A 20,494-nucleotide genomic window follows, 5' to 3' on the forward strand; every position below is an offset into this window, starting at 1 on the left:
TCCAATAAACAACAATAGGATGTTCTCCGAGTCCTATAGCAAGCTAATTCATTACACTAAAACATTACAATGGACTTTTTAGAGCAGTGCTTCATAAGGACGGATCGCTTTATATGTACGCCTTATGCAAAAACCACCTGTCCTTTAGAACACACGGTAAAATCACCATAAATATTGATACAGAACCGAATAGTGCGATTAAGATGATTCCCCGACACAATACACCATTAGTAACTGAGAGATCAATCCGTTTTTATGCGTTACTGTTGTATGAGCCTAACTGGAGACACCGGAAATCTCCGGATAAATCCGTGTAATCGTCTTGTCGTACTCAGTTTTATGGTTTTTAATCTATGCTGTACTTTTTATTCTTCAACATGACAAATTAGAACATTCCTTAAACTTTTCAAAGAAAAGAATTCAATTAAAGTCCAGCTAGAGAGAATGGTTCGTTGATTTTGTAGTTTCAGCTCACATTAATGTTTTTTCCCCATTTCTTTTTTTATAAAAATGTTTTTCAAAAAAAAAAAAAAAAAATTAATAATAATTCCCACGAATTTAAATAATCTCCTTAGCTCTTCAATAGAAAGTTAGGATTATAATTATGTGACACTTTTTTCATCAGATATAAAAACGCATCACCAGTTCCGCTTTGTACTGCTATCTCGTCTCCATTCAAAACTTCCATGCAGCATTTGGCAGCAATTGAAATCACTTATCTGAGTTATCTCAAGATATTCCAAATACGTCAGGTCACGATAATCTAGCTAATTCAATATATCTGTTATGTCCAATTCTACAAGAACGCGTTTCCTATGAAGGCAAGCACTTAAATTGTCCGAATAGTATATCATAACAGTAGTCTATCCAGTTAACTCGGTAATAACAGAGCGGAAACCGGAATGTAATTTGACACACTGTAGGTATTTGGGGAATAGATCCAGGAATTGCTTAGTATCCGTGCGTCCTTTCACGATTTAATATATGACCAATGGTGAGGGGTTTTTTTTCACGACTAATTAAAACATGTAATTAAATATTCTTTATTGATGCAATAGAACTATTCACAATCACTTAATTTGGCGCCCAAAAAGTTAAATTTTAGATCTCACCTCCCTTGAACATAGAATATCAAGATTTGAAACTTTGATAAAAAAAAAGAAAAGAAATCTCAGCTGTGATAAACAGTCACAGTCAACATCTCGCGAGAATAACGTTTATGATGCCAAACGACAAGCAGCCTCGATCTGAGGACATGGCAGCTCTCTGTCCTCTGTAACGTCCCCATTACGCGGTATTATTTGATAATTCTTTGTCATATCGGGGCGTTTTACAGCAAAACTGGTCAATATTTGCCTGACTGCTGTCGCTGTCGGCGAGTTTATAAGCATCGTCACTACAAAAACCAATTAGAGTGCTAAATCTCTACAGCTTTTGCCGATTGCACTGGGATGTACATAGAACTCATTCATTAGACAGATATTATTCGTCGTTGAATATATGATGAACATATGATGATGTTTAACGTCAATATCGAATATTAGACATTTTACAAATCAGTGTGCGAAATTAATGAAGTATGCATAACAAACGAGTCTTTAACAAAATCAGAGGTATTAAGTGAATTTTTAAATAAAAGTTGTTTCCGTTTTTCTAGGGCTTTTTGGAGTGGTGGTTGTTATATATATATATATATATATATATATATTGTTTTATTTATTTTATTGTTTTCTCTTTTATTAAATATAAGAATAAGCACAATGTAACATTTAGTTGTAGTACAGTTGTTTTTCATTTAAAAATTAACTATCTTTTTCTAATTTATTTCTTTTTATTAATTAATTAATTTATTTTTGGAGGGGGGAGGGGGGTATGTATTGATAAAGCAATCTGAGCACGTTTGTTAAACGTTGAAAGCGTTCATAAAAAAAAAAAAAACATACCACGTGTTACAATAGGCCTATCATCTCAAAATTAAATAAATAAAGGAAAAAAAAAAACAAAGCCACTTCGGAAAGAATATTAACCTTGAAGCTAATACTTGAAGCACCATCATATTAAATCAATAAGCTACAAGTTCGTGCGAAGGATTTCCAAAACAAATTCTTTGACCCCCCCCCCCCCGATAATAATAATCAGTTATCATCATTAAGGGGGCACAACCGTAAACTAGCTTTGTTTTCTATTGTATAGTATATATTGGCAAAATAATTGGGGAGACAGCCCTGTCTTCTACGTGTACACATCACGCCATATATCTACGCAAAAGGACCTTTTTACGTGACTGAAGTGAGGTAGGCCACATACATGTAAGTCATGTGCCTAATTAGTACATGTAGGTTCATCAAGCTACCGACTCAAGAAATGCTCGAAAAAATCAAAATGTTAAGCTACAATATTTAAGCTACATGTCTGCCAAGTTATACTGAAATCAGGCCAAAACTGTAGGAGGAGTAGCGTTTTAAAGAAGTTTCTCGGAAATTTCTTTTATAAGAAACCATGGCAATATCATTCATCAAATTCAAAAACCGATGCATAGAATTATGTATCTTTAATAGTATAGTCTACTTGTATGCCAAGTTATATTGAAATCAGACCAAAACTGTAGGAGGAGAAGCATTTTGAAAAATTGTTTACAGACAGACGGACAGACAAACAGCTAGACGGACGGACGACGGACACCTTACTATCGCATAAGTTCTTGAAGTCTCTGACCAGTAGAGCTAATTACAAGAAATCCTAAAACTTCATCGGCATGTAGAACATACATATAGTTAAACTAAATATGGTCATGCATTTTTATAATAAAGCTTAATGCTGTTCAACAAGTTGAATCTGTTACTTGTATCATTCAGCATGGCTTTTTACACAATAAGCTGAAGGTCGACTCAACACACACACCACGCTGCGGAAATTGAAAGCCAATTTGTCTTTGTGATTACCCGAGAGACTGCAGACCTTTAAGCGACCTTTTGATGATAGACAAGGAGCCTTATTACACACAGAGATTGGAGATGGTATGTAAATATGCATACACCAACAACGTATTCCTGTGTTGATTTTTTGGCGATAAGAGAACCAAATATGAGAAATAGGTCTTGAACTCGATAATTATAAATTAAAAAGCTAAGTTAATTATTCACCCTAATGTTTTGGAGAATTCCAGTAAGACCAAACTTCTTTAGATCAATTACAATCACTGATGTATAAACTGTGCCCTATTACGCACAAGGTATAGACTAATTTTGTATAATAAAATTAACTTCTGTCAAAATACATTAGGACACGATTATGTTACAACTGGATTTTTATTCTATTGACCTAAAAAAAGAGAGAGAAATATATATATAATAGCATCTATTTGTGTATACAAAATAGATGCCTTTATTTTACGAGAAAAGTATATTTGCAGGGACCTATACTTGTATATAGGTCCCTTATACATTGTCTTTTAAGAGTCGGGCTTGGATGATACAGCAAGTGTTGTATATATAAAGGGTCGGGTTTGTTCTTCACATTCCTTTCTGCTGAACCTTTCAAAGGTAAAGACGCATAACAAATGCCTGCAAAATATGCTAATGCTAGTGTAAACTAAGCTTATAAGCTTACTCCTGGTGACAGTGATATATACTTTAGCGCTGTAATATATATAGTACAAGTTTGAGATTTGAAATATTTTGATATTTGAAGTCTGAGATGTTTGATCTATAAAGTTTGAGATATTTGATATATAATGTAATATGCATGTAACCAAGTCTATTTAACTGTAATAAAACCAAGTGTACTTAACTGTAATATAACCAGGTGAACTTAACTGTAATATAACCAGATGTACTCAACTGTAATATAACCAGGTGTACTTAACTGTAATATAACCAAGTGAAATTTCACTGTAATATAACCACATGTACGTAACTATAATATAACCAGGTGTACTTAACTGTAAATATTTAGGTGTACTGAACTGTTATATAACCAGGTGTACTTAACTGTAAATAATTAGGTGTACTTAACTGTTATATAACCAGGTGTACTTAACTGTTATATAACCAGGTGTACTTAACTGTTATATAACCAGGTGTACTTAACTGTAATATAACCAGGTGAACTTAACTGTAATATAACCAGGTGTACTTCACTGTAATATAACCAGGTGAACTTAACTGTAATGTAACCAGGTGTACTCAACTGTAATATAACCAGGTGAACTTAACGTAATAAACCAGATGTACTCAACTGTGATATAAACAGGTGTACTTATCTGTAATAAAACCAGGTGTACTTCACTGTAATATAACCAGATGTACTTAACTGTAATATAACCAGTTGTACTCAACTGTAATACAACCAGATGTTCTTATCTTTAATATAACCAGATGTACTTCACTGTAATATAACCAGATGTACTCAACTGCAATATAATCAGATGAACTTCACTGTAATATAACCAGATGTACTCAACTGTAATATAACCAGATGAACTTAACTGTAATATAACCAGGTGTACTTAACTGTAATATAACCAGGTGAACTTAACTGTAATATAACCAGGTGAACTTAACTGTAATATAACCAGTAGTACTCAACTGCAATATAACCAGATGAACTTCACTGTAATATAACCAGATGTACTCAACTGCAATATAACCAGATGAACTTAACTGTAATATAACCAGATGTACTCAACTGTAATATAACCAGGTGAAATTAACTGTAATATAACCAGGTGTACTTAACTGTAATATAACCAGGTGAACTTAACTGTAATATAACCAGATGTACTCAACTGTAATATAACAAGATGTACTCAACTGCAATATAACCAGATGTATTCAACTGAAACATAACCAGGTGTACTTAACTGTAATATAACCAGGTGTACTTAACTGTAATATAACCAGGTGAACTTAACTGTAATATAACCAGGTGTACTTAACTGTAAAATAACCAGGTGTAGTTAACTGTAATATAACCAGGTGAACTTAAATGTAATATAACCAGGTGTACTTAACTGTACTATAACCAGGTGAAATTAACTGTAATATAACCACGTGAAATTAACTGTAATATAACCAGGTGAAGTTAACTGTAATATAACCAGGTGTAGTTAACTGTAATATAACCAGGTGAAATTAACTGTAATATAACCAGGTGAAATTAACTGTAATATAACAAGGTGAAATTAACTGTAATATAACCAGGTGAACTTAACTGTAATATAACCAGATGTACTCAACTGCAATATAACCAGGTGAAATTAACTGTAATATAACCAGGTGTACTGAACTGTAATATAACCAGGTGAACTTAACTGTAATATAACCAGGTGTACTTAACTGTAAAATAACCAGGTGGACTTAACTGTAATATAACCAGGTGAACTTAAATGTAATATAACCAGGTGTACTGAACTGTAATATAACCAGGTGAAATTAACTGTAATATAACCAGGTGAAATTAACTGTAATATAACCAGGTGAACTTAACTGTAATATAACCAGGTGTAGTTAACTGTAATATAACCAGGTGTACTTAACTGTAATATAACCAGGTGAAATTAACTGTAATATAACCAGGTGAAATTAACTGTAATATAACCAGATGAACTTAACTGTAATATAACCAGATGTACTCAACTGCAATATAACCAGGTGAAATTAACTGTAATATAACCAGGTGTACTGAACTGTAATATAACCAGGTGAACTTAACTGTAATATAACCAAGTGAACTTAACTGTAATATAACAAGATGTACTTAACTGTATCATAACCAGATGCACTTAACTGTATCATAACCTTGTGTACATTAGGTCTATTTTAATAAAGTGGATACAACCTATATACAATAATCAACTAAGCTCATAAAGTTGTCCATATTCCTGTTGACTAGTCACATTTAAATTTGGAATTCTTGGATGTTTTGATATATATATATCTACTAATAAAAGAATTCAAATCTAAAATTCTCAGATCTTGCATAATTTTTAATCTATAATTTCGGCGTTTTGACAGAGAGAAAACGCAAAATGCGTTAAAAGATTAGGTTTATTCAAAATAATTTTCTGTTCGCAGATAAAGAATTTTAAGAATTTAAAAAAATCATTACTAAAGTGTTTTAGAAATCTGATAACTTTGACATTAAATACCAATATTTGGAGCCTTAAAAGATGTCTATATTTCGGTATTTTATGAACTCTTATTAAATTTGGAATATTAATACTGGCCAGAATTCAAAGCTCGTGTCTTGCTCCTCTACGAATTAACATGACCAAGGCATTCACAGTTTTTGCAGACCTTTTCTCTAACCTGAAGCTGATGGAAACCTAGGATTATCATTTCTCGACTGACTATACCTACAACAAGCGGAAATTATTCTAGCGTTCCTTTTTACCAATTTGGAGACAGAATAGAGAGGAATAGTACAGCTGATAGGTTCGTCATCTACTCTCAATTTGTAACTTTTCCAGACTGACTAAATTCCTTATACAGAGCATGGTTTATAAGGTTTATCGACTAGACGACTGTGTCAACCAATAGTCCTAAGAATTTAACCTTAATAACCAACAATGAAATCAAATACAATAACACTTTGTTAAGATGCCGCTCTGTATGGCTGCTTAATCATTAGAAACCAATATCCAAGTCTACAACAGAGCATTTTTCTATGGACCTTGATTTTTCATTGTGAATAAAATGAAAACCAGTAGAGTACCTATCAGCATTTACATTACATCAATATTTCAAAAGGCTACTCAATCGATTTTTATTATAACTCAAACTTATTAATTTTTATTTTTCATATACACAGGTATCCATAAACGGGAATCGTGTAAGTAAATCATTGGACTTTTGACAAAAATCTTTACCAAAGACTCTTTATTCATTTCAGTCGAGAGAGAAAAAACAGATAGAATATTTGGTCCTCAGACTTCCAAATATCAAACTTTTTTTAGGAAATAAGAAGAGAAGAGGGGGAGGGGGTATTAAGATTTGATTCAAATGACTATTGTTCTAGTTTACCATGTATGAATATCTGAACAAATTATTTCTAGTACTCTCAGTCGTAAATCTTTTTTATCAAATGGACTCCAATACCAAGTATCTTGTGACAGATCAACCATATATTATTTACTATCACTGAGGTCCAATAAATAGTTATGTCTCCTGCTTCAATATATAACTTTTCATTAGGCATCCTTTTACGTCGTCAAAGACAGCTATTCAACCTTAAGTTTGATGAATCAGCGTCTTCTCGAATTAAGGGCACATGTCTTAGAAAATGCTCTAGGGCCTTCAGGGTCACCTGATTATCATGGTTTTCTTAACATATAACCAAAATAGACTGAGGGGACTCTAAATTTATGAAAAAATGAATTTTGGTTGTTTTTGGTAAAAATATCTTCCTTCGTTTTTACATTGCAATATAGCAAAATCTGTAAGTTATCAGTTATTTTAATAAATTTACTGCAACCCTCATACGTGAAACGGGAACCAGGTTTTTATAACAGTTTTGGTAAAATTTTGGAAGTTCAATATGCTTCTAATTTTCATTACGTAACTGACAGCATTCAACGGAAAATCACGATTAATAATGGATTCCGTTCCAAAGCAGTAATCAAATATTAATTGATAATATTTTAAAACGTAAGTGAAACTAAATCGTTCCCTCATTGATCTGCAGTTTGAAGGCCAAAGTATCAATGAATTTTGAAATATAATGGTAAAAAAGTTATGACGTTGGTACAGTGGGACAGACTATAAATGATAATCATTCATTTTCATGATATATAAATATGTTAGAAATAAAGATTTTAAAAGATAAAATGACTTTCCAATATATGATCAACTAAGTCCCATCTTACAAGTAGATACACTTAAGAATCCTCATCCAGGAATCATATTTCTTGGTACAGGGCTAATTTTCTGCTATCAGACTGTAGGTTTAATGTGTAAAAGTAAGGAAAATTTCCGAAGACTGCGTTATTTTTTATGGTTTTGGCCACATCCTTCATGTCTTATGAGGACAAAAGCCATATAACTCAAAATCTTGTTCTCTTTCATCATACTTACTCCTCCATTGCACCTGATCCCACCTCTGATATTTTCAGGGGTCCATGTTCGCTCTGCTCTCAATCTTTATTACTTCACTGGACTTTACAGTATGCTATCTGTTCGTTATCTTGATATTTCACTCATATGTGCTACATAAAAAAATTGATTTTAATTGATTCGGCAATTTTTAGATCAAGCATTTTTTTCAAAAATTTTCAACCAATTAAGAACGGTCGAAATCGGATGACAACAAATCACCTAATTTACAAATCTGACCAAAAAGTTGATTTGAAAAAAAAAAAAAAGAGAATCAATTGCAAGAAATAAATCAAGTCCAAAGACCTAGGCGAAGCACATGCTTGGAAAGTATGCATATCAAATGATATAATTATTCATTCTTATATCAAAAGGATAATTATCTTATATCAAAATATCATTCAATCAAAGGAAAATCGTGTTGTAAGTTATTAACTGCAGAGAGATGACAAAGGTCAAAGGTTAAACAATTACGCATGTAACTGAATAAAGTTTCTATTCAGCAAAACTACTGTAAAATGTAACTCTCTCTCTCTCTCTCTCTCTCTCTCTCTCTCTCTCTCTCTTGATGATCAAATTAGAGTTCTGAGCATCTTTAGGAACAATAGTTAACAGGGCAGAAAAGAGGGAAAAAACCTTGTGGGAAGATAAATCAATTTATCGAAAGTAAGTTGTCAATATTTGTTTATTTCCATCATACGTCCCACGTCGGTGGAGAACAAAGAAACTAACCCAAACAATGAATTCTAATTTTCGACACCGGCGAAGATGAAAATGTTAATGGCTATCGCCTACGAACATCTGTTAGATTTCTATCATTGGCTTAAAAATTAACATTTCTCCAAAAATTATTAAATATCAAATTTCCTTTGACCTTTAAAATCAAAACCATGCCTGCTATGGCTTACGACAGATAGGTTTGTTTTACAGGAAGTCAAATAAAGTTCCTTTTCGAATATTTCTATGATAACCAAACATTTTAAGTCTTTGCTTATTTGGTCAGAATCGCAATATTTGGTCTGAGCAGATTGAATGCATTATATATCCTTTCTATTAATTTATTTGCTTTATGACCGGATTCCATATACAAGACAGGCTAATTGACAGATAGGATAATTGAGTCAATAACCTTGAAGTACTTGACCTTTTTTCCCTCTTTCTCTCCTAGGTAGAATGCAAGCAAATCGATACGCAGGATATTCAATGTTTTGAAGTTGGATATGGAATTCATTCCAAGAGTTTTAGATATTTGTACTTGTGCGAAGCACGAATTTTGAATTTGATTTTTCTTACAACATTTCCTTTCATTTTTCTCATTGCCTCTGTCGTCATAGAGGAAAGAAATTCAAGCGGTTGAGATTACACAGCTAAGTGATTGTGGGATTAAAACGTAAACGTGGATGTCAACAACATATGGGAAACTTTGGCATTTTTGTCTGTCAGGATGGTTCATTTACTGTATCTTATGACTGGCCACGGAGTATTTTTTTAAAACTCTCTCCGTGAAGGGAAGGAAAATCTCGAGTTTTGCCGCACTTCTGATATTCTTTCACACTGTGACAAAATACTGTATGTGTACTTAAAAAACAGGCTTCATATTTTAGCAGCTTTGGCGCGGATAACGATGCGCTAATTCATGAATACCGCTAATAAATCATTCATTAATACAATACATAGCACGGACATGTGTGGCGCTAATTTATGATTACGCCAACAACTCCATACCCCTTGATTGCACTAAATTTTGAATACACCAATTTAGGTACACGTACAGTAATAATTTGATATTCTATCACACTGTGGCAAAATATAACATTTATTCAATGAATAGAGGATATTGAATGTTTTGTAGTTTTCCCGATCAGCCTTTCCACTGTCGTTCTTAACAACAAACATGCCAAAGTTCACATTTCAATGTCTACTTTGAAGTATATGTTTTGTCCATATCGAAAGCTTGTGTTCTATAGAACCTGAAAAGTGCTGCTAGAATTGTGTGGTGTTTGTAAATACACAAATTGATGAAAATTTTTCGATTGTATGTATAAAATGTAAAATAAAAAAAAGGGGGGGGTTCTGCAAAACTGGAATAATTATTTCTGTGACAGGAGAGTAGGATTCAAGCAGCACTTTTCATGGCCCAAAGATGTTTTTGCATAATGATTTTTACAAACAGAATAAAATTATCCCTGGGAAGTGTTTTTTTTTTTTTTTGGGGGGGGGGGTCATTTTTTCATTAAGGTACATTTTTCTATTTATAGACGTCACATGATGACGTCGTAGTGTCGAGTGCCTCTTTTAGCCGTCCATACAATGGATAATGATAGTAAATGTTTTATCCGAGGATTTTCTGATTTCTCATGGTTACATTTTACAAAAAAAGTTCAATTTGCCGCATAATAACAACCTGGATGTTGCCTTTAAATTAACATACCTGTGTAGTTGCATATGGAATTTATTTCACGAGTAAAACAGAATTTTTTTTTTATATTTTCACGAGTGGGAAGCACTATTATAATTATTATTATCATCATCCATATTTAATTACAAAGCATTGAATCATTTTCTTGTATTCTCCATTCGCCTCTGTCTGTTCGACACAGTATCATAGGCTGTGAGGTCATACTTGAGCGGTTCAGACGTCATAGCTAAGCGATTGTGAGATTTAAAACATTGTTAACATGAATTTAACAACAATTTGGAGAAACTTTGGCAGGTTAAGTCTCTGTCAGGATGGTTTATTTACTCTCTTTATAACAGACCAGGAAAATTCTTTTACACCTCTTTCACAAAACTTCGTGAAGAGAATGAAAATTAAGCGTTCTGCCGGATTTCTGACATTATTTCGTACTGTGACAAAATATCACTTTGATATTCCTTCACACTGTAATAAAATATCACTTTTATTACAGTATTTCACTTTTTAAAATGTAATGTAAATTACAGTATTTAAATGTTGAAAATAAATAAAATTATGGCCTTGAATATAGTCAGAGATGCAAGTATCTTTGGGTTAATATCCGTACATTCAGAATTTTTTCATCCTAATATGACGCATAGAAGAAGCAATCTAATCAAGATTTTTTAATCTTTTTACTTTAATACTTGTACTTCTAATCAGTGGTTATTAAGCGCCTTACCCAAAAGTAACATTCAACAAAAATACATTGCTTCCCAATCAAGCATGCAGGCAGGAAAGAAATTACACAAAACTGAAAATAATATCAAAACAAGGTAGGAGACGTGACATGAAGAATTGGAGTCCAACCTACAGAACTAAATGAACAAAAGACGTAGCAAATTAAGTTGATTCATCACTTATTTCACATTGGTTTGGATCTCGAACCAATTATAGCATACCACAGCACAGACACTAATACAGAGGTGGACACTGACATACATGCGTATACAGGGGAGATAACTACAATGTTTACCTGTCTAGTAGTCCGTTCAGAATACTGAAATAAAAGAGTGAAAACGTGAGTAACATTACACAAGCAGGACCAATGTGATGATCTAGCAGCAAACCAGAGAAAATATTTGTAAAACGAAACTTTTTTGGTATCATCTAACTAAAATTTGTGATTTCAACATAAAGTTTTGGTGATACCATAGGGTGTTTACATTGTGTCTGTTTCATGACCTTAAAACGGGTATACTAGTATTTTAAACAACCAGTTGATTCATTCTAAATCTTAAGAATTTGACGACTGATTGAAATGCGTTTCTTGTGGAAAACAATGCATAAATTCATGAGTTTAAGGCAACTGTCGCTTATCGTGAATGTCTCTCAGGTGTTGCAACGCAGAAAGAAGAAGTATCTATTTTGCAAATGTTCACCAGACTGTTAATTAATAATTAATCTGGTATTCATTTGATGCAACTGTTATCTAAGATTAGATCTATTTAGGATCCATATCTCCCGCAAAGTTGTTTAAAATTGAATTAGAGGCATACTCTTAAAAATATTGATTCTAACTTTACAGACAATTTGATTCCTTATGAGAACATTAACTATACATAGGAAGTATATGAAAACTGGTCTTTAACATGATGTTTTATTTACACCGTGAAGTCTGGAATCACTGCCGCTCAATCCAATCTCGGTACACTGTGACCTTGAGAAGTAAAGAACGCCAACATGCACTGGATCGATTTAAGGAAGAAACAAGCTATCAACAGTGAAAGGGAGAAAAGAGAAGAGCGATAAAGTAGTCGTACCGGGTTGTCTCTCTTAAGCTTGATTCTCAGTTACCAACACGAAATCTATATACATGTACGTATATATAATACAGACAAAACTTTGTAGCTCCTCCAGTCCTTTCACTCAGACTGGTTTAACATTGTTTTACTACGTTATACACTAGGAGTGCTTCTTCATTACGGCTTAAGCTTGTAAATACATACATATACATGTACTGGAAACGTACATAAATGAGCGCAAACAAAATTAAGTGTAATATCCCTCTGAACTGATTAGCGCAGTTGTAATTAGCGCAGCTTTGTCTTGGATTGATTGATTGATTGTTTGTTGTTTAACGTCCCTCTCGAGAATTTTTCACTCATATGGAGACGCCACCACTTGTCGGTGGAGAGCTGCAAATTTTGTCCTATACTCGGCACTTACGGCCATTGAACAGTGAGGAATCTTTTTCGTGCTAGTACCTACTGCGACACGGGACCTCGGTTTATACGGTCTCATCTGAAGGACCGGTCTCCACGTCCCACAGTGGGATTCGAACCCGCGACGTAAGGATCAACTCCTTACGCTCTAACCACTGCGCCACGCGGACGACGCTTTGTCTTGGACATGTATTAGTTTTGGTCATTTAGGAGCATGTGCATGAAATAGCTGCCATAGAAGCAGCACAAAAGGCATTGAAATATGATTTCACTAAAATAAGTATATTAACAGTATATAACAAACCTCTGGTCATGGTTTTAAGAAAAAAACAGATAGTAATATTATGGACCCGATTTTTAGGACACACAAAATATCTTTTATGTTTAAGACCTGAATAGGCAAAACTTAAACTGCATTACTGCGCATAATGAATTTCAAGAATGACAAAATTAGTTTCTATGCACAAACATCTTAATTTAACTTTTGGTTAAGCATCATTAAATATAACATTATTAATATGTGTTTACATATAAAAGTGATATATTTAGTTTTTGTTTGGTTTTTGTTTAACGTCCCTCTCGAGAATTTAACACTCATATGGAGGCGTATTTAGTAATCATGGTGGTTTCATACGCTTAAAGTCTTCAATCCCTTTTTTGAAATCCACAAAATTGTTCATAAAATATTATTTAATGCAATTGTTTACATATCTGCTCTTCTGCAAGGCACTCTCTTTTCGCTTCCGTTCCATTTATATACAGTAACGGTAATTTTTAAAATTAAGAATATGACAATCCCTCCAAAAACGAACTAGCCAAAAAAAAAAACAAAAACAAAAAAAAAAAACAAAAAAACAAAAAAAAAAAACAAACTTGTGTCAAGTTGCACCATAAAGGGACATTGAAACTCCTTATAATACATAACTCTACTACGTTTCAGAAATATTACATAAATAAGCTTGGCGACGACGCAGTTTTATTCCAAAAGCGTACTCGAAATAGATTAAAAGACTCGTCAAATTTCCGTCAGGGATTTAGTTTGAAAAAGGATGCATGTTTAATCAAACCACCTCAGTAGACCTAAGATTTTCATCATTGCTTGACTTTTTTTGGGGAAGTTGGGTCTAGATATTTACGCACATTATTTCTATACACATATATTCAGTTGACTTTTTTTTCAGCATATGGCATGAAAAAGGCCCGATGGCATTTTCTCAACCTTTCTCAACGTATTCAAATTACTAAATAATAATCAAGTTCTACAGCTCAGTTTTAATGAAAAATCTTGATCTGACAAATATATTGTACACAGTTAAAATTGTATTATAACAAATACATACACAATTGAAACTGCATCATGTTAACTACTTTATTATATTATTAATAATGAATTAACTTGGTGGATGTACTTGTACGATTTACAACAATTGTTAAGGACATACGCAAAGTATTTTACCTAGCTACTGATAATTTTTCAAGATATTCTTAATTTAAAATTATAGTGCCATCAAGTAAATTATTCTTTTTTTATAACATGAAAAAAGACACATGTATGTTTATTTGCATGTTTGATTTATATAACAAAATTCAAGAAACATATATTTATCACAGATTTCACACATATTGAACATACCCGGTATGTCAAAATGTGCTTTAGTTAACAGTTCAGCATGAAAAACAGTTGACCATGGATATTCAACGTATGTTGCTTGTAATGTTTATAAGTTGATTAAACGATTGATTGCTGAATTGGACGATTTTCGTATTGAGAATCCAAAAACTGAATAGTCATCACAAACATAACGTATCAAATCAACTAGAGACAAGTCTTAAACAATGTACACAAAACAATCTATATTTATTTTGCAAGTCTTTCTTACTCAAGAATACATTTGTAATTCATAATTGAATTTTTAAAGTCAAAACAACAATGGAACCACACTCATTATCATTCAAATTTAATATTCATATTCCTTTGAATGTTTGACATTATGAAGTTAATCGTCTTTGATGTATTCCCGAAATTCTTCTGGGGACATATCAATACAAACCGTCATTTAGGAAATGAAAACCAACGTGCGATAGTGGGCATGATTTGTTTCGAGGATGTAATTTGTGGCAAGGGAATTTGTGATATTGTGGCGATTATTCCATTTCAAGAACCCAGATCCCCCTATTAAAACCAAATTTCCAGAAAAGCAACCCTAAAATAAAAGAAAGAATCAATTTCAGCTGTCACGGCCGATATAAATTGATTTCGAAACTACTGTTTTATACCAGCTGCTGAAATAGCTGAGGCAAAACAGAAAGAAAGAGACACGTACTTTGTTGAAGTAAGATTTTATAAAGTATTTCATTTTATGTCTAATGTTACATGTACATATTAGAACTGCTAACAGTCTTCAAACAAATATGTGTACACAAAGCAAAAGGCTTAGGTAGTTCGTTTCTGATCCATATGATTTAAACTGTTGTCCTTTCTGACATATTTTTTAAAAGCACAGCATTGTCATGCAATAGGAAGGGAGAATTAGATACATGTAGAATGTGCTTTGGTACATTATGTATTTATTCGTTTCTATAAAAGAATTCACACAAGACGTGAACTTACGACGCAGACCATCTCGAAGTATGTGCAAGCTCAAGAGTGCCCAAAAGGATAGTGATGAACAATAGCATAATCTGCCAGAAAATCTCCTTTCATCGCATCATCCTAATCTTAATTATACGTGATAAAACAATCTTGTATGAGACCTCTTAACAAGCAAGTCCAAAACTTAATTCTTCACTGACCGCCACAGTAGTTCAGTCGGTAGAGAGGTCGTCTGTGATTGAAAGGCCGTTGGTTCCAGCCCCAGTCGCGACAGACCAAATTAGGTAGCAACTGTTACTTCGCCAATCGCTCGGCACTTTGAAGTGAAAAAAGATGTCCCGTCTCACTGTAGGAGATGACCCGATAAAGATCTCTCACTGTTCATGGCCCTGAGTGCGGAGTATATGTCTAAAATTAAAGCCCTTCACCGGTACATGCTGACGTCTTTATATGAGTACACAATGCTCGAATGGGACGTAAAACAACATAAAATCGATCAATTAGTCATTGTTCACATACGTGTTAGTAATTAATGTACTTCCTTCTTTACGAAATACCACCTTGATATGACCCTTATCAAAGTTTTAATATTCGTATATTTCAAGGAAAATTTCAAAATTCAAGTATAACAATTTTTTTGTACGAACAACACTTCTTGGGCGAATCTGGTCAAAACATTGGATAGCAATAGATAACACGAATGCCTCACTTATTTAAAGAATGATCTATTTTGAAATTGTTTCATACAGCATTATATCTCCTCTTTGCCAGTGTAGGAATAAACTATAAGATTACATAATCACGCAGACATCGCCTACCCTAGCCAATTTTTAAGAATAAAATTGCGTAAATGCACATTGTCAACGCAGTAAAATGGTTATATGTATGTAATAAATGAACGTGCAATAGATGTTTGAGACATTTTTTCATGTTATCAAATTATATAATATGAATGCATATAATTTGACCATGGCGAAGTCATTAACACACCGATAAAAAACTTTAAGTGATGAAAGCTTATTCAGCACACAAACACTTCAATCAGACCCCGACCCAATAATCCAATTACCAGAGTAATATTGCCGATTTGAAAACAAATATTAAAACACATTTCCGTTAGAAAAGGCTTAAATTATAATATTTTTTGCTACATTTGTAAGAATATTCGATCAAGAATGCATGAAATAAAGTGACCAAATATCTGTTACATAATTTTTTGAAATTTGATCAGAAAAACAAGTTTGCAATTGTAAATGCCATTAATGGTTGTCTGTATCTAGTTGGAATCTCTTGGGAAATATCAATATGGACCATTTTCAATAAATGGGTTTCTGTGTTTTCTGACCTCGTGTTTACGTCACGCTTCAATGATTCGGTAGACAGTGAGTCACTATTTGTCAAACATTTTACCATGATCTAAAGCGTCCTTGTATTTGTACTATACTTGCTTCGACTTAAGGTTCATAAACCCTCTGCTTACTCATATAAAAATTGCTTTTAATCATGCTTTTCGAAAAGAAATTTGTTTTATAAGTAAAATACAATTAAAGCATTGCTTGCGAGACAAATTTGAACATTTTGACATGAACATTTTAACATTACAAATTTATAAAGGGATAATACATACTTATGTCATTAATAGTTATCTCTCTTATCAGAGTATCCATGAATCTTAAAATGAACCTAAAAAATGTTGAAAATAGGAAATGAAATGTCGTGTAAGCAATTCTCTCTCTCTTTCTCTGTCCTACATGTCCTTCTTAAAAAGAACTATCCCCACTCGCAGCTGACATTAAAACTGGTTAACTGAAGCTGCTACATGCAAAACCTAATAATACTTAAGTACACGACAGTGTTTTAAAAAAAAATTCCAAGTTTCTACTGGAAAAGCGGTGTGTTCATGTCCTATATTTAAAATAGGCCAAGGAATCAGTTATCAAACATACAAAAAGGTTCGTTTAACAGCTACATGTATTACATAACTTACAGATTAACAAGAAATGCATGTGCACTACTTGTACGTTACATTAACTGGATGTATATTTTTAATATTCAATTTAATCAGATAAGTGTCCGAGACACCGATTGGTGGCCATACGAAGCAATTCGTGAGAAGAATTTCTATGCTGCTGGGAGGCGTATTTTCTCCCAGGCGACAGAGTTAGGTAAGGCTCGCTATAGATACAGATACACATAGCTTCTATTATATTATAAAAATGATACAAAATGTAAGTCAAATCCAGCATCCGAAATGAGTTTTGAGATTGTTCGTCACTTGATGCATCATCCATGCAAGTTTGGTTCAGATAGGCCTTATAGTTACTTGGAAATGAGATCTGCTCTAAAACTTTAACCTGGTCACTCAAACGGAAAATTTAGGTCAGATCCAGCATCCCAAGCAAGTCCAGTAGTGTGCATCCTTAGATGTATCATCCATGCAAGTTTGGTCAATATAGGGCTTTTAGTGACTTGGAAATGACATCTGCTCCAAAAACCTTAACCTGGTCACTCATCCAGGAAAATATAGGTCAGATTCAGCATCCGAAGCAAGTCCAGTAGTGTGCATCCTTAGATGTATCATCCATGCAAGTTTGGTCAATATAGGGCTTTTAGTGACTTGGAAATGACATCTGCTCCAAAAACCTTAATCTGGTCACTCATCCGGAAAATATAGGTCAGATCCAGCATCCGAAGCAAGTCCAGTAGTGTGCATCCTTAGATGAATCATCCATGCAAGTTTGGTCAATATAGGGCCAATAGTTACCAGGTTCTTGGAAATGAGACCTATTCCAAAAACTTTAGCCTAGTCACTCATCCAGAAAATGTAGGTCAGATCCAGCATCCGAAGCAAGTTCAGTAGTGTGGATCCTTAGATGTATCATCCATGCAAGTTTGTTCAATATAGGGCTTATGTTACATGTACTTGGAAATGAGACCTGCTCCAAAAACTTTAACCTGCTCCAAAAACATTTAACTGGTCATTCTTTCGATGAAATTGCAGCATCCGAAACCTTGACTGGTACAATGAAACACACTAGAAGCATCCTCCATGTATCTCTGACTAAAATAGGCCATAGAAGTACTTTGACGTCGACACCGAGGGTATTACATAAGCTCCCCCAACTTCGTTGAGGTGAGCTAAAAAATGATCGGATTTGTAAGATTCACAGTCGCTTTAGAATCCAGAACGCTTTTTTAAAGAATTCCTTCTAAAGGAAGAGAAAGAAAATATTGCTTATCAAATATATGGCTACATGTACTTCAGAGAGTTGCCCAAAACTTATACAAAACTCGAAACAGAGTTGAAGGAATTAACTTCACATATACATAAACGATTTAGCTTTTTTCATTGCAACCCATAAAGAAGATGGGCGAACAAGGCGAGCGCTATGCCTATAGTGCAACAAACATGAAAGTAAAAATTAGATCTCAATAATAACAAAATTTTTTTTTGATATTTTACTAAAATTAAAGAATACTTTATGTAAAATCTCCACGAATTGCAAAAATTTCACTAAGATTGAAATTATTTGTCTATGAAATAACATACACACACTACAGAGGGCAAAAATTATCATTTTCTCATACTATAACACAATTTTTGATATGGGTGGGTCTTCGCTCCATATTTTTCAAAGTTTATCCTCAAAATTTGCGAAAAAATATACATTTTGTTGTCAACAAAAACATGGAGCAAAGACCCACTATACCTTAAAAATACACTTCTATGACACAACATTTGGTCAAGGGTCATATCACAAACATGATTTAAATGCCACAATTCATCAGGAGTTGTGTAGTGTAGTGGTTAGGGCGTTAGTCTCAAAGGAAAATGATACTCAGGATTTTTATTGCTAGGGTTCAATCCCCTCAAAAACCTTACTATTTTTAAATAACAGAATAATTTTTGCTGAGAAAATTTTCCTCAGAAAAGTTTTATCATCATTTCATCAATTTCAATAATGAGAACTTTCTGCGCGCCTTGTTCACCCATCTCCTTTTACTTCGAAAATGTGTTTCAGTTAAAGGAGAAGACTATGTTCTAGATCTACTTTTTTTCTTACAATGACAAGTTCCGTTGCAAGAAAAAAGAGGATGTCACCTACTAATCTGTCCCAATATAAAATCGTTGTAAATGTTTATAAAGCACTCTGAATGCAGAAATTTGAAGCAGGCAGCTCCACCTCGCATTACCCAATCCCCCAGATGTCTCCAGTTGAATCAATAAAAAATGACCAATTTTGAAAAATATACATCTGTTAAGCATGTCAAAAGCACAGGTTACACAGACTATGGTTACAACGAGGTATCACCGTATCTGAAAACTTCAGATGTGGTCAAGCACTGCACTTACAGAGAACAAAATAAACTCCCTTTATCCGGAACTTACTTTAAGTATCAACTGGCATGATTGTTTTCCCCCCTTTCCTTCTAACAGTTCTTAGACTAATTACTCTACTGGATAAATATACGGAAAAAATACCGATTAAATTAAAGAAACCCCTCTTGACTAACTGAAGGAAGTAATCAATTGAGCAGTACAAGGAAGAAATCAAAACCAATAAGCGTGGAGTGAAAGTGTCTGCTTACTTCTTAATTACTGAGTTTTAACCATTTCCTTAACAATAAAGTCTCAGTTTTATCCACGATCTCATGTATGCCTATTTTTTATGATTAACTCTGCATCGTTACTAGCAATAAAAAGGCATTTCTTTTTTTTTATCTCGAAAAATCTTCTGCTTATATTACCAAGCAAACAAAGACAAACGTATGTGTAAATAACAAAACAAAAACAAAGAAACAAAACAACAACTAAAACAGCAATTAAGTAAAAAAAAAACAAAAACAAAAAAAAAAAAAACAAAAAAAAAAAAAAAACAAAGCAAACAAAAAACAAAAAACAAAAAAAACGAAACATACAGTCATCAACTAAAAAAACGAATAAAAACTTAAATTCCTTGAAAAACAGAAAACAACATGAACATGAATATGTTTGAATGTATTCTATACAAAATCTGTAGAAAGGTTGATTGAATGTTGTTTTACGTCCCGTTCGAGAATGTTTCACTCATCTAGAGGCGTCACCATATACCGGTGAAGGGCTTCAAATTTAGACCTTTACTCAGCACTCAGAGCCACTGAGCAGTGAGGGTTCTTTATTGTGCCAACGCCTGCCGCGACACAGGGCCTC

At 33.4% G+C, this 20,494-nt stretch overlaps 1 protein-coding gene across 3 annotated transcripts in view; it reads right to left on the reverse strand.

Annotated features, from left to right (window-relative positions):
- Positions 1-20,494, reverse strand: part of LOC133203215 (synaptotagmin-7-like) — a 76,637-nt gene that overhangs the window by 23,708 nt on the left and 32,435 nt on the right. For 2 of the 3 annotated variants that reach the window (XM_061339045.1, XM_061339046.1), the window contains exon 2: positions 11,522-11,545. The exons of the other annotated variant lie outside the window; for it this stretch is intronic. In XM_061339045.1, the coding sequence (XP_061195029.1) occupies positions 11,522-11,545 (24 nt within the window). The remainder of the gene's footprint in view (positions 1-11,521; positions 11,546-20,494) is intronic. 3 annotated transcript variants of the gene reach the window in all.

This window comes from Saccostrea echinata, unplaced genomic scaffold (genome assembly GCF_033153115.1).
Source record: "Saccostrea echinata isolate AGI-Se365-2 ecotype Australia unplaced genomic scaffold, CSIRO_AGI_Sech_v1 ptg000049l, whole genome shotgun sequence".
NCBI lineage: Eukaryota > Metazoa > Mollusca > Bivalvia > Ostreida > Ostreidae > Saccostrea > Saccostrea echinata.